At 36.6% G+C, this 14,975-nt stretch overlaps 1 protein-coding gene across 7 annotated transcripts in view; it reads right to left on the bottom strand.

Moving 5' to 3' along the window:
• Positions 1-273: 273 nt before the first annotated feature.
• ECHDC1 (ethylmalonyl-CoA decarboxylase 1) overlaps positions 274-14,975 on the bottom strand; it is a 32,339-nt gene continuing 17,637 nt past the window's right edge. For 3 of the 7 annotated variants that reach the window (XM_019661226.1, XM_019661224.1, XM_019661225.1), the window contains 2 exons: positions 14,197-14,277; positions 535-998 (listed from right to left, as the gene is read on the bottom strand). In XM_019661226.1, coding sequence (XP_019516771.1) covers positions 590-998; positions 14,197-14,277 — 490 coding nt within the window. In that variant the 3' untranslated portion in view covers positions 535-589. Of the gene's footprint in view, positions 999-4,775; positions 4,945-14,196; positions 14,278-14,975 lie in introns of those variants that run through there. The other 4 variants (XM_019661223.1, XM_019661227.1, XM_019661228.1 and 1 more) reach the window with 3 other exon arrangements.

Here is a 14,975-nt window from a genome sequence, read left to right on the forward strand (position 1 = left end):
GACATGAATTCCTGTCTAGCCGTAGCTGCACTGTATACACAACTCCTCCCTTAGTCACTTAGCCGGCTCAGTTATCAGACTGTCACAGTACCCCGGTGCTTGTGTTCAAGTCATCCTTATTATACTTAATGGCCCCAAAGCGCAAGAGGAGTGATGCTGGCAATTTGGATATGCCAAAGAGAAGCTGTAAAGTGGTTCCTTTAAGTGCAAAGTTTAGTGTAGTACAAAAAATATTCTGAGAGAGACCACATTCACATAACTTGCACTATAGTATATTGTTATAATTGTTTTATTATTAATCTCTTACTGTATGTAATTTATAAATCAAACTTTAGCAAAAGGTATGTAAGTAAAGGGAAAAACTATACACAGCATTCAGTACTATCCTCGGTTTCAGGTATCCACTGGGGGTCATGGAACAGATTCCCCGCAGGTAAGGGAGAGGTTTCTGAAAACTGCCAATGATTTTAGGAATTCAAAAAATTACTAAAAAGCAACCAAATACTAGTACCCTTCAAAGGAATTCTGACACTCTAATATCATTTAACTTGACATATTAATTGTTGGAGTTGTACATCAAATTTAAAAACTACTTACAAAATTTTCCTTTTCTAGCAATAGCTTCTAAATTTGCAGGTCCCCCCCAAACTGTTCCTAAAAGATCTCTTTCAGTCTGTAATGCCTCCTCTAAACCAAGCTCTCTGCTTGCAGAAATACATGTTTTCAAAGCTCTGATTACTTCTGGTGGACCTTCGGTAAACTGCTTTAGCCACTCTTGTGCCTCTTCCAGACACTCGGTTTCACTGGAAGACTCCAAGACCGCTTCGACCATTCCTAGCTTTAAGGCTTTTTGTGAATCCAGTTTGAGGGCCCCGCTTAACACTTTGAGAGCTTGTCTGCTGCCGATAATTTTAACCAGCCGGGTAGCACCACCCCAGCTCGGTATTATACCCATCTCCTTGTGAACAAATCTGATCTCACTCTCTCTAGTCATCAATCTGCAAAAGAGAAAAGAAAGAAAATCAATTGTAACTAAGTATACACACTTTAGTCATACAGACCTACCCATTCATGATCTGATCTGAAATCTCCATAGATCTTTATAGGTAGATATGTTAAAAACTTCAAAAAAAAATCTGGCTAAGTATAGAATTCAATTTATACACAGTACTTAACACTTCTCTTTGAAAAAAACAATGTCACCATTTTTGTTGTGTTTGCTTATCCTTTACAAGTAAGAGTCTAGTCTTTATTTTCAAAAGCCCAAAGTGTATCTTTCTAAAGTGAGTAGAAGCCTAATGAGAAAACCTGGATTAAGTGAAAACATGGGAGTAGGGAATGTTAAGTGCACACCATGAAAAAAAACGCATAGTAAGTTAAGGTCAATAGTACTCAGGAAAAGAAAAATTGTTTTATAGCCCAGCATCTATCCAGTCTTCCAGCAAATATTTACTAAGCACTACCAATGCCAGTTAACATTCCTGTTAGGAGAGAAAGACACTGAACAATGTCACTGGTGATAAGTGCTATAAAGAAAAATAAAGGGCCGGCCGAGTGGCTCAGTTGGTTAAGAGCTCGCTCAAGAGTTTGAGCTCTGAGCAACAAGGTCCCCGGTTTGATTCACGGCCCGAGCTGAGCTGCCGCTAAGCTGCTAACAGGTGGCAGGATGGCTCAGCTAAAAAAAAAAAAAGAAAAAGATGGGGCAAGGGGTTAGAGAAGGAGGAATGTGTGTTGGGGGTGTGCTAGTTAGATGGAGAAGGCCTCTGAGGATTTCAAAATCATTACAAAAAAGGAGACCATAAGTTGGTGTAGCTTTCCCAAGTGTTCACTGCTCTGCTGCAGGTGGTTTAGTTCTATTAGCACCAGGAACAAGAGACTTTGGTCTTTGACCATTTAATCAGGAGAAATATTCCAGTAGAAAATTCTCACAAAACCTGTTTATTAACCCTTTGGGAAAGAAAACTGTCTCTTCGCTGCTGTGAATTCCTTCAAGGAAAAATCTGCCTCAATTATGAACAATAGCATTGAGAGGCAAATAGCCATGAAAATAGTTTCCAATAAGTAATTTTTAAATGGGTAGGAAGAAACAACAAGCCTAAGAATCTGAATCTACCCAAAATTGTGAGAGGGGTACTGCCTTGTTACAATAATACCATGTCAAAAATGAAGAAAGTAAAATAGAAATTAGAGAAATAATGCTTAGTAGTCTTAAAGATAGGAATATTGTTGAAAATCCTGTAAAGTATTTCACAGAATTTAATATGGCACAGTTCTATATTATATCCTGTAGTTGACCCTGATATTGCCTCAGAGCTCTACCTACATTACAAGAAAGGATTATGTCAGGAACCAAATTCATTTAGAATCAGATGAATGTAAAATTTGGTTAAAGCCCTAGATGGTGGGGTAATGTAGATGAGCTTATGACAATAAAAGCTATGTATGTAAGCACATTTATACTTGGAATTCTTTGCTTCTAAAGAAGGATCTTTTTTATTATCTTTATACCATGATTTCTTTTCCTTTGCTGTGCTTTACAAGGGGAGGTATGCTTTTTTCAATCCTATTTTACAACTCTAACATCTGTTCTTTATATATCATATGCCTAGGATGTGCTTGTGTACTGGTAAACATTAAGTATACATTAGTTAAAATGACCAAAAAATTTATTTTTGACAAAAGAACACAGGTAGTAACTGAGAGAAATATATCACCTTTCACAAGGCTTTTTATTATTACTTCTAGAGTTTAAATGCAGTTACCTTGTACCACCTGTAATGTAATTTATTGCAAGGAATAATCTATTAATCTATATAGAAAACTGGAAGACTTAAATCATAAAATCGTGATGACTTATAGCAAACCCAATTTACAAAACCATATTAAACTCCCTTATTTTGACAAGTAAAATAATTATAAGTATCATCTGTTTATTAATGTAATTATTATTGACAATGTTTAAAATTTCTGTGACACCTTGGGAGAGGGGAAATGAGGAAAGTAATCAAATGTGGATACACTCATCATTACTGTATGGATTCAACAGTGCTACAGGAAAAGCTACCAATAACTGGGGAGAGTTAGCTATAAGTTGTAGGTCTTTGAACAAATGTATAAGAGAAAACAATTTTAAAACAATTTTCAAACTTTACTTAAGAAGTTTTTAGTAAAAGCTATAAAAGAAAAAGCTTAAATTTTTTATTAAAGTTCTTTTAGTGAACTCTGTAATAAAGAATAAAAACACGTAAGTAATTGCATTGGGTGATGACAGTACAGCTTGAATGTGAAGGATATAGACTTGAACCAGAATGCCTGGCTTGGCCACTAGACTGGCTGCATACCACACCTTGTAAAATATAGCAAAGAAAAAAATACATGGCATTCAGAGGTTGAGGAAGATTAAATTGTACAGCTCTGGACCTAAGTATGCTTGTTTATAAAATAGATATAATAATAGTACATATGCCATAGAATGACTATGAATATTAAATAAGTTAATACATGTAAGATGCTTAGAACATACCTATGCCACAATTCCTCCTTCCTTCCTTCCGTCCGTCCTTCTTTCCTTCCTTCCTTCCTCTCTCCCTCCCTCCCTCCCTCCCTCCCTCCTTTTTTTGAAGATTTTTATTAAAATATAGCTAACATACAATATTAGTTTCAGGTATACATCATAGTTATTTAACAATACCCACTAAACAGTTATTACCATATCATTGATTATATTCATTATGCTAAAGAAGTGATCACCATGATGAGTCCAGCAACCATCTGACACTGTACCACACTATCACAATAGTATTGACTATATTCTCTGTGCTGTATATTACATCCCCATGACTTATTTGTTTTATACCTGGAACTTTGAACTTCTTATCCCTCTTTATCTTCCCCCTTTTTTAATTTTTCAATTACAGTTGACAGTCAATATTATTTTATATTAATTTCAGGTATACAGCATAGTGGTTAGACATTTATAGATTTAAGAAGTGATCCCCCTGACTAGTCTAGTACTCACCTGGCATTATACACAGTTATTACCTTATTGCTGATTATATTCCCTATGGTTTACTTTACATCCCCATGACTATTCTGTAACTCCCAATTTGTATTTCTCCATCCCTTCACTTTTTTCACCCTGTCCCCACCTCCATTCCCATCTAAAACCAGATAAATCTAATACCCATCTGACCCACACATAGTTATTACAATATTATTGACTATATTGCTTATGCTATACCCTGTATCCCCATGACTAAATATTGTGTAACAACCAATTTGTACTTCTTAATCCCTTCCCCTTCTTCATCCACTCCCAACTCCCCTCTAATCTGGCAACCATTAAAATGTTCTCTGTATCTATCAGTTTGTTTCTGTTTCATTTGTTTATTTTGTTTTTTCGATTCCACTTATAAGTGAAATCATGACATTTGTCTTTCACATTCTGACTTACTCCACTCAGCACAATACCCTCTAGGTCCATCCATGTTGTTGCAGATGGCAAGATTTCATCCTTTTTTATGGCTGAGTAAAATGCCATTTGCATATATGTACCACCTCTTCTTTATCCATTCATCCATTCAGGGACACCCAGGTTGCCTTCATACCTTGGCTATTGTAAATAATGCTGCAATTAACATATGGATGAACACATCCCCTTGAAGTAGCATTTTGGGTTTCTTCGAAGTGGGATTACTGGGTCCTTCTTTGTCTCTTGTTATGGCCTTTGTTGTAAAGTCTATTTTGCCTGGTGTAAGTATTGCAACTCCAGCTTTTTGTTTGTTTCTATTTTCATGAGCTATCTTTGCCCATCCCTTTACTTTCAGGCTGTGTGTGTCTTTTGATCTGAAGTTATTCTGTTTTAGGCAGCATAGTAAGGAATTTGTTTTCTTGGTCTTGTTTCCATTCAGCCCTCCTATCTTTTGATTGGAGCATTTAATCCATCTACATTGAAAGTAATTTTTGGTAAGTATGAAGTTATTGCCATTTTATTACATATATATATATATATATATATATATATATATATATATATATATATATATATATTTATTTATTTATTTATTTATTTTTTTCATCTTAAAGAAGTCCCTCTAAGATTCATTGTAATAGTGGTTTGGTGCTGATGAACTCCTTTAGCATTCTGTTGTCTGGGAAGCTCTTTATCTGTCCTTCTATTCTAAATGATAGCTTTGCTGGGTAGAGTAATCTTGATTGTAGGGGCTAACCCTACTGAACAGGATCTGCCTCAGCAGGGCTCTAGTGCCTGCCCAATTCATCCCTTGGAGGCAGCTGGGTGCTCATTTCAAAGCAGGCCACTGGGTGCACCAGCCCCAGGGCCACTTGGAAGGGGACCTGCTGCAGGTCAAGTTCAGCAGCAGCCCATGCCCCACTCGGAGCCACCTGGAAGAAGCCAAAAGCAATCCACAGATGGCTGCCACCCACATCATGCTTGAAAGTGCCTCAAAAGGCCAAGCCTTGGACCAAGACTAGATGCCACTAGTGCCGGGCTTAGGGTTGCTCAGCCAGAGGTGCGGGACACGATGAAGCCAGATGCTGCTTGTCAGGGTTCCGTGAACCTTTGAGAGACCCTAGGAAAGTCTGCAGCTTGAGCCAAGGCAGGCGGTTTGTACAAAAAAGCCACTGGAAGTGGCTTGGGTGTGCCTGAAAGTTGGGTGGGGCGGGGTCTCAGAATCACTAGGGTGTGGCAAACCAGTGGCTTCAGCCAGCTTGATGGAGACACAGATATGGAGGCCAACTGCATCTGCATGCTGGGAAGGGGAAGGACTCAACAAGGAAACAGTGGCTTCCATCAGCTCCTTCGTCCAGGAGAAAGCTGCCCCTCCAGCCCTCACCCTTAAGCCTGACAACTCAGCCCTCCCCACCACCCCTGCCACCTCCTGCATATGTCCCTGTCACCTCTCCAGCTGCTGCCTCAGTGCTGGAGCTCTGAGTCAAGGATTCCGTCTGTGAGTAAGTCTGGTGCAGTCCCTTTAAGAGGAGCGCCTGGGACTCCAGCCGCCCTCCATCTCATTCAGTCACAATCTCCACTGGTTTCCACAACCAGAAATTATGGAGACTTCTCTCCCAGGCACTGGAACCCTGGGATGGGGAGCCTGGTACGGCACTGGGACCCCTTGCTCCTTTGGTGGACCCTCCGCAGCTGAGATAGCCTTTCCAATTTTAATAGTCACATGTGGGTGTGGGACCAGCCCATTCTGAGTCTCTGACCTTCCTAGCAATCTCAAGGTGGCTTCTTCTGTATGTCCTTAATTGTAGAGCTTTGGTTCAGCACTATTTCAGGTGCTTCTCAAGGATGGTTGTTTTATAGTTTAGTTGTAATTTTGATGTGGTTGTGAGAGAAGGTAAGCACAGCTTTTAACTACTCTGCCATATTGACCTTAACTCACCACAATTCTTTTAAATAGAATTTTAGATCGTGTTTATAAATGCTTAAGAAAATCAGTGTGACATATGCCTCAGCCACATTTATAGAACACAGTATTATTTATAATTTTATGTGGAATATAAAAGTTATATATATTTTGTACCTTTACAGTGTCTGACATATTGAACTCTATGTGTACTAGCTTTTATTATTATTAAGCTGGTTGCACTGACAGGTAGCTCACCACAAACAGCAGTGGTGTTTCTGATAGAGAGGTAGTATCAAGTTGCCTGGATTAAAATCACTCAGTCCCTAAAGTACTGAAAGTAAAAGAGCTATATTTAGACGCTGTGAAATCCAGCAAATGACGGTATACTATCCTTCGTCAATATATTAGTGGAGACTACAAGATATATACAATTTTTATATTTCTAAATAAAGGTAGAAAAATACTGTTTTGTACTATAGATATGGTTAAAGGAGAAATTCCAAGTTTTTCTTTTTTTCTTTTAAACAAAACATAGACATATATCTGTCAAAGCTTAACTTAAGGAATATTGTGAGGTATAACTGTGCAGTAATATTGTGCAGTAAAATCATAAATATTTTAAAAATTTAAAGAAAACATTCATGTTAGAAAATTAAATAACAAGATGTCATAAATTGATTTAAGTAAACTTTAATCTAGAGCCAGAAACTGCTAATCCTTTCATATTGCAAAACAGAAGACAACAAAGCAAACTGATGACATAAGGACATATGGTACATATAATTACGTAATCAGCAAAAGCATGTGACTATAAATAAAACTTTAAAATCATGCCTTGAACATAAACACTTATTTGTTTGCACATGGGCTTTTTCGGCCCTTTCTCTCTCCAGTTTCTACCTGCTATTATATCACAAGACAAATTATGGAAAATAGAAGAAAAAAGCCCAAAAATTCTCCCCATAATCTTCCCTTTCTGATTTCCTACTCTCAGATGATTGGCCTCATGAGACCCCATTTGTTTTATGCAAAGAGACTGCTTGAATAAGAAAGTATATGGCTGAGTGAATTTTTGTATTTGTATGTGAGTGTGTGTGTGTGCGCACATGTGTATGTGTGTGTGGTGGTGGTAGAGTGAGAAGCAGAAAAGAAAATGTTTGGGGATTATCAAGTCTGATTTTTATATTCAGTTAGTAATCCTAGCATGCTCAGAAGTGGATTTTCTTCATATCACAGGCTCTAAAGTAAGAATTTCCACATTACATGGAGGTGACCACAAACAAAGCAACATGGGCAAAATGACTAGTTATTGACGTGGATCTCTCATATTGAGTACAGGCACTGCCACATCAAAAATGGAATTTTTTTTTTTTTTTTATAGCTGAGCCATCCTGCCACCTGTTGGCAGCTCAGCGGCTGCTCAGCTCGGGCTGACTCGAACCGCTGTTGCTCAGAGCTCAAACTCTTGAGCGAGCTCTTAACCAACTGAGCCACTCAGCCGGCCCTGGAATTTTTTTTTAATGACGCTGGGATGTTGTGTGTGCGTGTGTGTGTGTGTGTGTGTGTGCGCGCGCGCATGCACGTTGGCACGTGTGTGTATACATGTACATTTCTGTGCAAGCATGTGTATTATGTATACATATTTTACATTTTTATTTATTAAGTTACTATTTTAAGAACTACCTACAGTAGTTTGCTAGGGATAGCTCCCTTTGTAATACACTTTGAACTAATGGGTAGCAGCTGGAAATGCTAACACATTGGGTTGAGGGTTATTTATATTCATGAAAGAAATGTTACAGATTGGAAACAAATTAGGTAGGCAGGTTCTAAATTGCATAGTTGAAAACTGTATTTCACTAGAGAGATCGAGGAATAAAAACGTGTTTTTCATTCCAGTGTATAAACAGCTAAACCCATGGTACTCTAAAGAAAAAAGAAAATGCAGACAATTTACACAAACACACACACACACATGTACACACACAATGAACATAAAAAATTTATGCCTCAGCAAAAATGAGGACACTTTCTTAATCTAATAAAGAACATTTAGAAAAATCCTACAGCAAACATCTCATAATGACAAAAACACTGAACGCTTTCCTTCTGATATCAAGAACAAGGGAAGTACTATCACCCCTTGTAATCATCATTGTATTAGAATTCTTAGACAGTTCATTCAGTAAGACATGATTAAAGAAGTTGTAAGGATCAGGTTATAAGAAATAAAACTTTATTATTCACAGATAATACGATTGTGCATGTAAAATATCCAAGAGAATGCATAGCTAATCTATTAAAATTAATAAGTTAATTTTGTAAGCTTATGGCTACAAGGTCAATAAAAATCAACAGCATTACTATATGCCAGCAGCAGACAATAAAAATTTTTAAATGTCATTTACAGCAGCACTACAAGAAAAAACCAGACCCTAACACCTATGGAGAAATCTAACAAAAGATACATGACTTCTATGCTGAAAACTAGAAAAGATCACTGAAAGAAATTAAAGATCAAACTGAATTTATTATCTTTCAACAGCATGGTTATGTGAAAAACAAAATCTTGAATCAGGAATTTAAAAACCAGGAATAGAAATGGAAACCCCTCGCCCCACTCCCCACAAAAAAAGCATAGTGGGTGGGGAGATAAAATGAAAAAAAAAATTGACTGAAATCTAGAAGAAAAAAAAAAGAAAAAGAAAAAAGAAATAGAAGAAAAAGATAAAAATAGGTTTGAATGAAAATTTAATAAGGCATATTAAAGAAAAGCAGGAAAATAACCAAGACAATGAGAGCTAGTTAAAAGAAGAGTCAGAAAAAGGCAAAGAAGATGTATCACTGGAGTGACTGAAACAACTAATATTCACATATTGAGAGAGTCTATTGAATATTCTGGAAAATTGACTCTAAAAATCAACTCTGACACATATCCTAATAAAAGTATTAGACTTTAAAGGCAGAGAAAACTCAAGGCCTCTGGGCAAAAAAAAAAAAAAAAAAATTAAATAACATTGGGTTGTCAGAAAAGTCATGACATATTTTTTCTGTTTTTCATTGCAAAAATGTATCATGACTTTTCCGACAACCCAATATAAGGGCAAAAGAATTATAATGCCATTGGACTTATTAAAAGTAAAAAAGTACCAGACCCAGACAGCTTCACAGGGAAATTTTACCAAACCCTTACATATCACGGTGTTCCAATGCCATATAGATTTGTTTTTGAGATAGAAAATGAACAAAACATCACAATTCTTCTAATGAAGTAAGTATAACATTGATACCTAAATCTTGTAAGTGTAGCACAAAAATTAAAATTAGATGGATATTATTTATGTAGTAGGCAGTCTCCAAGTGAGGCAGCATAGATAGCCTAGGAAACTGACAATGCGACATGCGTCACTGGTTACACAAGTAACCGGTGACTATCCAGCATCTGCAGCTGGAGAAATACAAGAACCAGTTTCATCCAGCAAGCCTAATCCTAATCCCTATGACCAGGACCTGACCTTTAGCCAATTATAATCTTATTTGCATTGCGGTTACTATGATTTGCATCATGCATCTGACACTATCACAGTTCCAGAGGAACCAAATGAGGAAGAAATAGCGGGAAATGAGGGTCCAACCCAGGGGAAGGAGATGAATGAACAATGCCAATGGGACATCACCAATTTTTTGAATGATATGAAATAAGACAGAAAGTGGAATCAATGAATGAGTGTTCTAAGTGCCTCCTAAAGCACATTCTTGAATCTTGAGCTCAAAACCAATCTAAGAAGCCCCACTATACCTAATTACACTTAATGTGTCACTGAACCTTTAGAACTGCAGTATACACAGGAACTATTATTGTCTAAAAAGTAACTAAACAAAAGTTAAAAAGTAAAAATACAATGTACAAAGGTTAATTTAAAATAACAAAGTTACCAATTCTCATTGGTGATCAAATAAAAATAAAAGTTGGCAAAAAAACTGTGGCAACTAGAGTCTTTATGCTAAACCCATACATTGTCCCACAAAAGATATCCATGCCCTAATCCCTGGAGCCTGTGCATATATTACCTTACATAGCAAAAGGGAATTTGCAGATGTAATTATTGTTACATACGTTAAAATATGGAGATTGTCCTGGACTATCTCACTGGGCTCAATCTAATCATATGAGCTCTAAAAAGCAGAGAGCTTTCTCCAGCTGGGGTGAGACAGATGTAGCAGAAGGGTAAACGAGACAAGACTCAAGGTATGAGAGGAACTCAATCCACTGTTGTTGGAAGGGGCCACACAGGAAACACAAGAGGAAAGCAGGCATCCTCTGGGAGCAAAGACTGGCCCCGGCTGAGAGTCAGCAAGAGAAACAAGGACCTCAGTCCTAAAAATGCATGGAACTGAATTCTCCCAGTTGTAACCAGGATGAGCCTAGAAATGAATTGTCCCTCAGTCATCAGAGCCCAGTCCAGCCGATGTGCTGAACCAGTTGAGCCCAGATGGGCTTGGGAGCTACACATTGTGGTTCTTTGCTATGGCTGTTATAAAAAACTAATGCTCAAACAAATATTTTCTTAATTTATATTTCATTCTAAACACTTTTAATTAAAGACAGATTAAAAAATTAGAAGCAAATTATTTGATCACAGTTCTAGTTTTTTATTCCCTCACACCAATTTTGTTACTAAAAGGGAAACATTTAAGTGCTTAGAAAATGAACACTGAGGAATGCTACTTTTAATTCATGTTAATGTTTTGCTTTTAAAGATCTTTTAAAAAAGTCATTTTCTCTAAGATTGTTTTACATGAAAATTATGACTTAGTTGAATGCAATTTAATATGAGGGTCTATATACGGCAAGTATACCTGGGAGTTTCTGACATATTAATCCATTATATGTATTATCGGCTGGGGTTTATAGGGTTTGGGGGCAGGGGATGGGGTAATGCTAGAATGCTGTATGAGCTCATTTCATTGGAACATTCATATTAAGTGTATCTCTCATCTACTGAAATATTTTCCATTGGTAATGAAAGAGCAGCAAGGATGCAAATATCAGTTGAGTGAATTCCAGGCAATTGTCCAACATAAGAAAGTTAAGCTAAGAAGGGCCAACATATATACTTAAGGAAGGAACTTAGCTTTTTAGCAGGATGCCACAAATGTTTTTGGTGTTTTTGAAACAAGCAGATATTTGTAGAATATAATTAAAGCAATTTGTCACAGAAGACAGCTGACAAGGTACTATAAAGTTGGGGGAAAAATCAGCTAGAGTAAATCGTATTGATTTATCACTTCCTTGTAACTGTGGTTAGTAATGTTAGTAGTTCAGTATGCAATCCTCTCTATTAGCCTCTCTAAGTGTTAAGAACTTTTGCTTGTGTTGTGTAGGTTAAAAAGGGCTGAAGAGTCTAGGACAGTGCTTTTTAAATTCCTATTGTGAAAGATCAATTTCTACTTTTTTTTTAAATTTCTCATTGGTTGTGGACCAATAATTTTGTAAAATGTAATGAAACGATATTACTAGAAAAATGAAACAAAACACCAAGACATACAAGTTTCTAGAACAGCAGTGCCTAGCATATGTGGCTGGTAAATATATGTGCAATGAATGACTCAACTGAATGCAATTTAATATGAGGGTGTACATATGCCAAGTAGTTAGTCCACAAATGAACATGTCTTCATGGGACAAGTGAATGTATCTGTATATTCTTGGATATATATGGCCTCATATATCTGATGAGGCCAGTAACCTCAGACATCTCCTATCCAATAAAAATATTTTATGAAGCTCTAGGACACTTCCTTCATTTAAAAAAACAACATAGCAAGGCAAATTAGCAGTATTAAAGGACTAAATAGCCTCTAGTTAATTTTCCTATGATTTTGCCTTTTGTCCTAGGCCCTAATTAAACCCAAACACAGATCAGGAATGATATGAAGGATACTGCAAAAGTCTAATAAATGCTTAAAGATTAACACACTTTCTCCAGAGGACATCTATAAAGTTCTAACTTACACTTCTGTTTATGTACAGGATTTTTAAGTGTAACAAACATTCACATATAGCTTAGACTTCTTTAAATGTATTAAATTATATGTTTAAATATAGTTTATATATTACATATATAATTATATATTTAAATGATATATTCCATAAGTACCTGTATTTCAGGGTAAAGTGAGAAAACCCTTTAATCCTTTCACATATGGAGCATTTTATATTTAGTTTCATGTTGCCCACAGAGCAAATTACAGCTTCCTACTCACACAATGAAATGTAGCATCTTGTAAATAATGTGTTACAGAATTGTACACCTGAAACCTATGTAACTTTACTAACCATTGTCATCCCAGTAAACTTTATATAAACTTGAAGCATTTTGCTAAAACTTACATATTCATTAACTCATTTAAATCTATAAACATTAAGGAAGATTATTTCTATTTTTATATGTAAAGAAATTGACACTAAGATGAAACACTTACTTGCTTAAAATCAAATAAATGAAAGTGTCAAACTGGGATTGAACCAAAATCAATCTGATTCCAGTGCTAAGGCTCTTTTCTGTTTTACCATTTCATCTTCAGCTATGCTATATACACTACCTTTCGCATTATAAACAGGGCCAAGTGTGTAAGTCTGTACAGATCAAAGAGCATCGCACTGGTTCTCCTTGTAGCTGAGCTAGTAGGTCTTAGTAATGGTAAGTGAGAAAGCAGTTTCAAGCATATGTAAAGCGTTAGATTCTATAAGGATCTATACAGTATAGTTACCCAATACTAAGAAGAATTCTAGGGACTGAAGAGTTATTTGTCCCAAATAACTTTCTCTAATATTATTCCCCAGTCAGCCTAAAAGCTCCATAAAGTTACTATAAATCATAGTAAAGATAAGAAATGGATTTCAAAACTTATTTTTATTGATTAAGATGACTATAGCAGTCTCTCTCCATTCTCTCTTTTTTTTTTTACTTCTTTACTTTTCTTTTATAATTATTTTGAATCTTAAAGTTTCATATATTTCCATGGCTTTCCTCCCCAGGTATTTTGCTAAATAGATATGATTTATTTAAAATCATTTTGTTTTAATTTTTTGAATGTATGGTAATAAAGTAATTATGGAGTAGTTATACTAGGCTGACTGAAATTATCTACTGTAATGACTGACAAATAGAAAATATTCGTCACTTGGTTATTTTGTTTAAGAATATATTGGGCCGGCCGAGTGGCTCAGTTGGTTAAGAGTTAGCTTAAGAGTGCAATCTCTCAGTAACAGGGCTGCTGCTTCAATTCCCAAATGGGCCAGTGAGTTGTGCCCGAGCTGAGCTGCCACTGAGCTGCCAACAGGTGGCAGGATGGCTCAGCTGGTGAGAGCACGTGCTCCTAACAACAAGACTGCCTGTTTGATGGTGGGCTATGCCCGCCTGCAACTAAGACTGAACTGGGCACCTTGAGCTGAGCTACCTCCTGGATGGCTCAGTGGATAGAACGTGTGCTCTTAACAAGGCTGCCAGTTCAACTCCCACATGGGATGGTGGCTACACCCACCTGCAACTAAGATTGAACACAACACCTTGAGCTTAGAGGCCACCAGCTGCTGATGGGCAGCCAGATGGCGATTAGCGCCCTCCACAACTAAGACTGAAGAACAACAACTTGGCTGGTCCCTCTCCCCAATTCCCTGACACGTTCCCCTCCCCCAATTCCCCAATTTAAAAAAAAAAAAAAGAATATATCAAATATTTATATTCAAACAAAAACTACATTTGAGCATATGTTGATTATATTTGTGCAGCCAGTAATGCAATTTCCATCCTACCTGAAATCACACGCTGTAAGAAATTCTGCTCCTCCACCCAATGCCCAACCTTGAATCAGTGCGACACTTATTAAAGGAAGTCTGTATATTGAAGGAAAAAGGAAAATTGGATGTTAACATTTTTAATTTCAATGTTAATCTACAAATGTTATTTTAAAAAACTTATGATACAGTAGAAATGAAATTATTGAACTATGTTTATAACAACAAATGAACTTCAAAGGGCAGTAGAACCTTGAGCCCATACATCCTGAGGAGCAAAACAGTGTAATACTGAACATATAATAATTAATACTAAATGCCATGTAAATTTATCGAAATACCTCCCTGAATCATTAAATATTTTTAAACTATAGCCATGTTGTAACTTTATTCCAAATAAATGGATATTTTTGGATAATATACACCTCCTAGAACTTCTCAACAACTGGCAATCAGGAATAATGCAATGTGATATTGTCTTAGCACAATTTTAGTGATATCAAGTTATAGATGGGAAAGTTAAGGCTGAATCCAAAGGGAGGACATGTGGTACAGAAGACCGAGTTCCCAAACTGTGTTATTATAAAGGTTCTTATCAGGTATCTTTTTATTACTCACTGAAATGATCCACAGACTAATCCTATATACAGGAATGGTTCTGTGGTAAAAATAAATCTTTCACCTTTCCTGTTTGCCAAAACCCACTTTGCGGAACTGTGTATTAAAAGCTAAATATAGGGCCGGCCGAGTGGTGCGTTGGTTAACAGCTGGCTTGGGATGCCAGAGGGCCCCGGTTC

The sequence above is a fragment of the Hipposideros armiger genome, unplaced genomic scaffold, assembly GCF_001890085.2.
Source record: "Hipposideros armiger isolate ML-2016 unplaced genomic scaffold, ASM189008v1 scaffold_340, whole genome shotgun sequence".
NCBI lineage: Eukaryota > Metazoa > Chordata > Mammalia > Chiroptera > Hipposideridae > Hipposideros > Hipposideros armiger.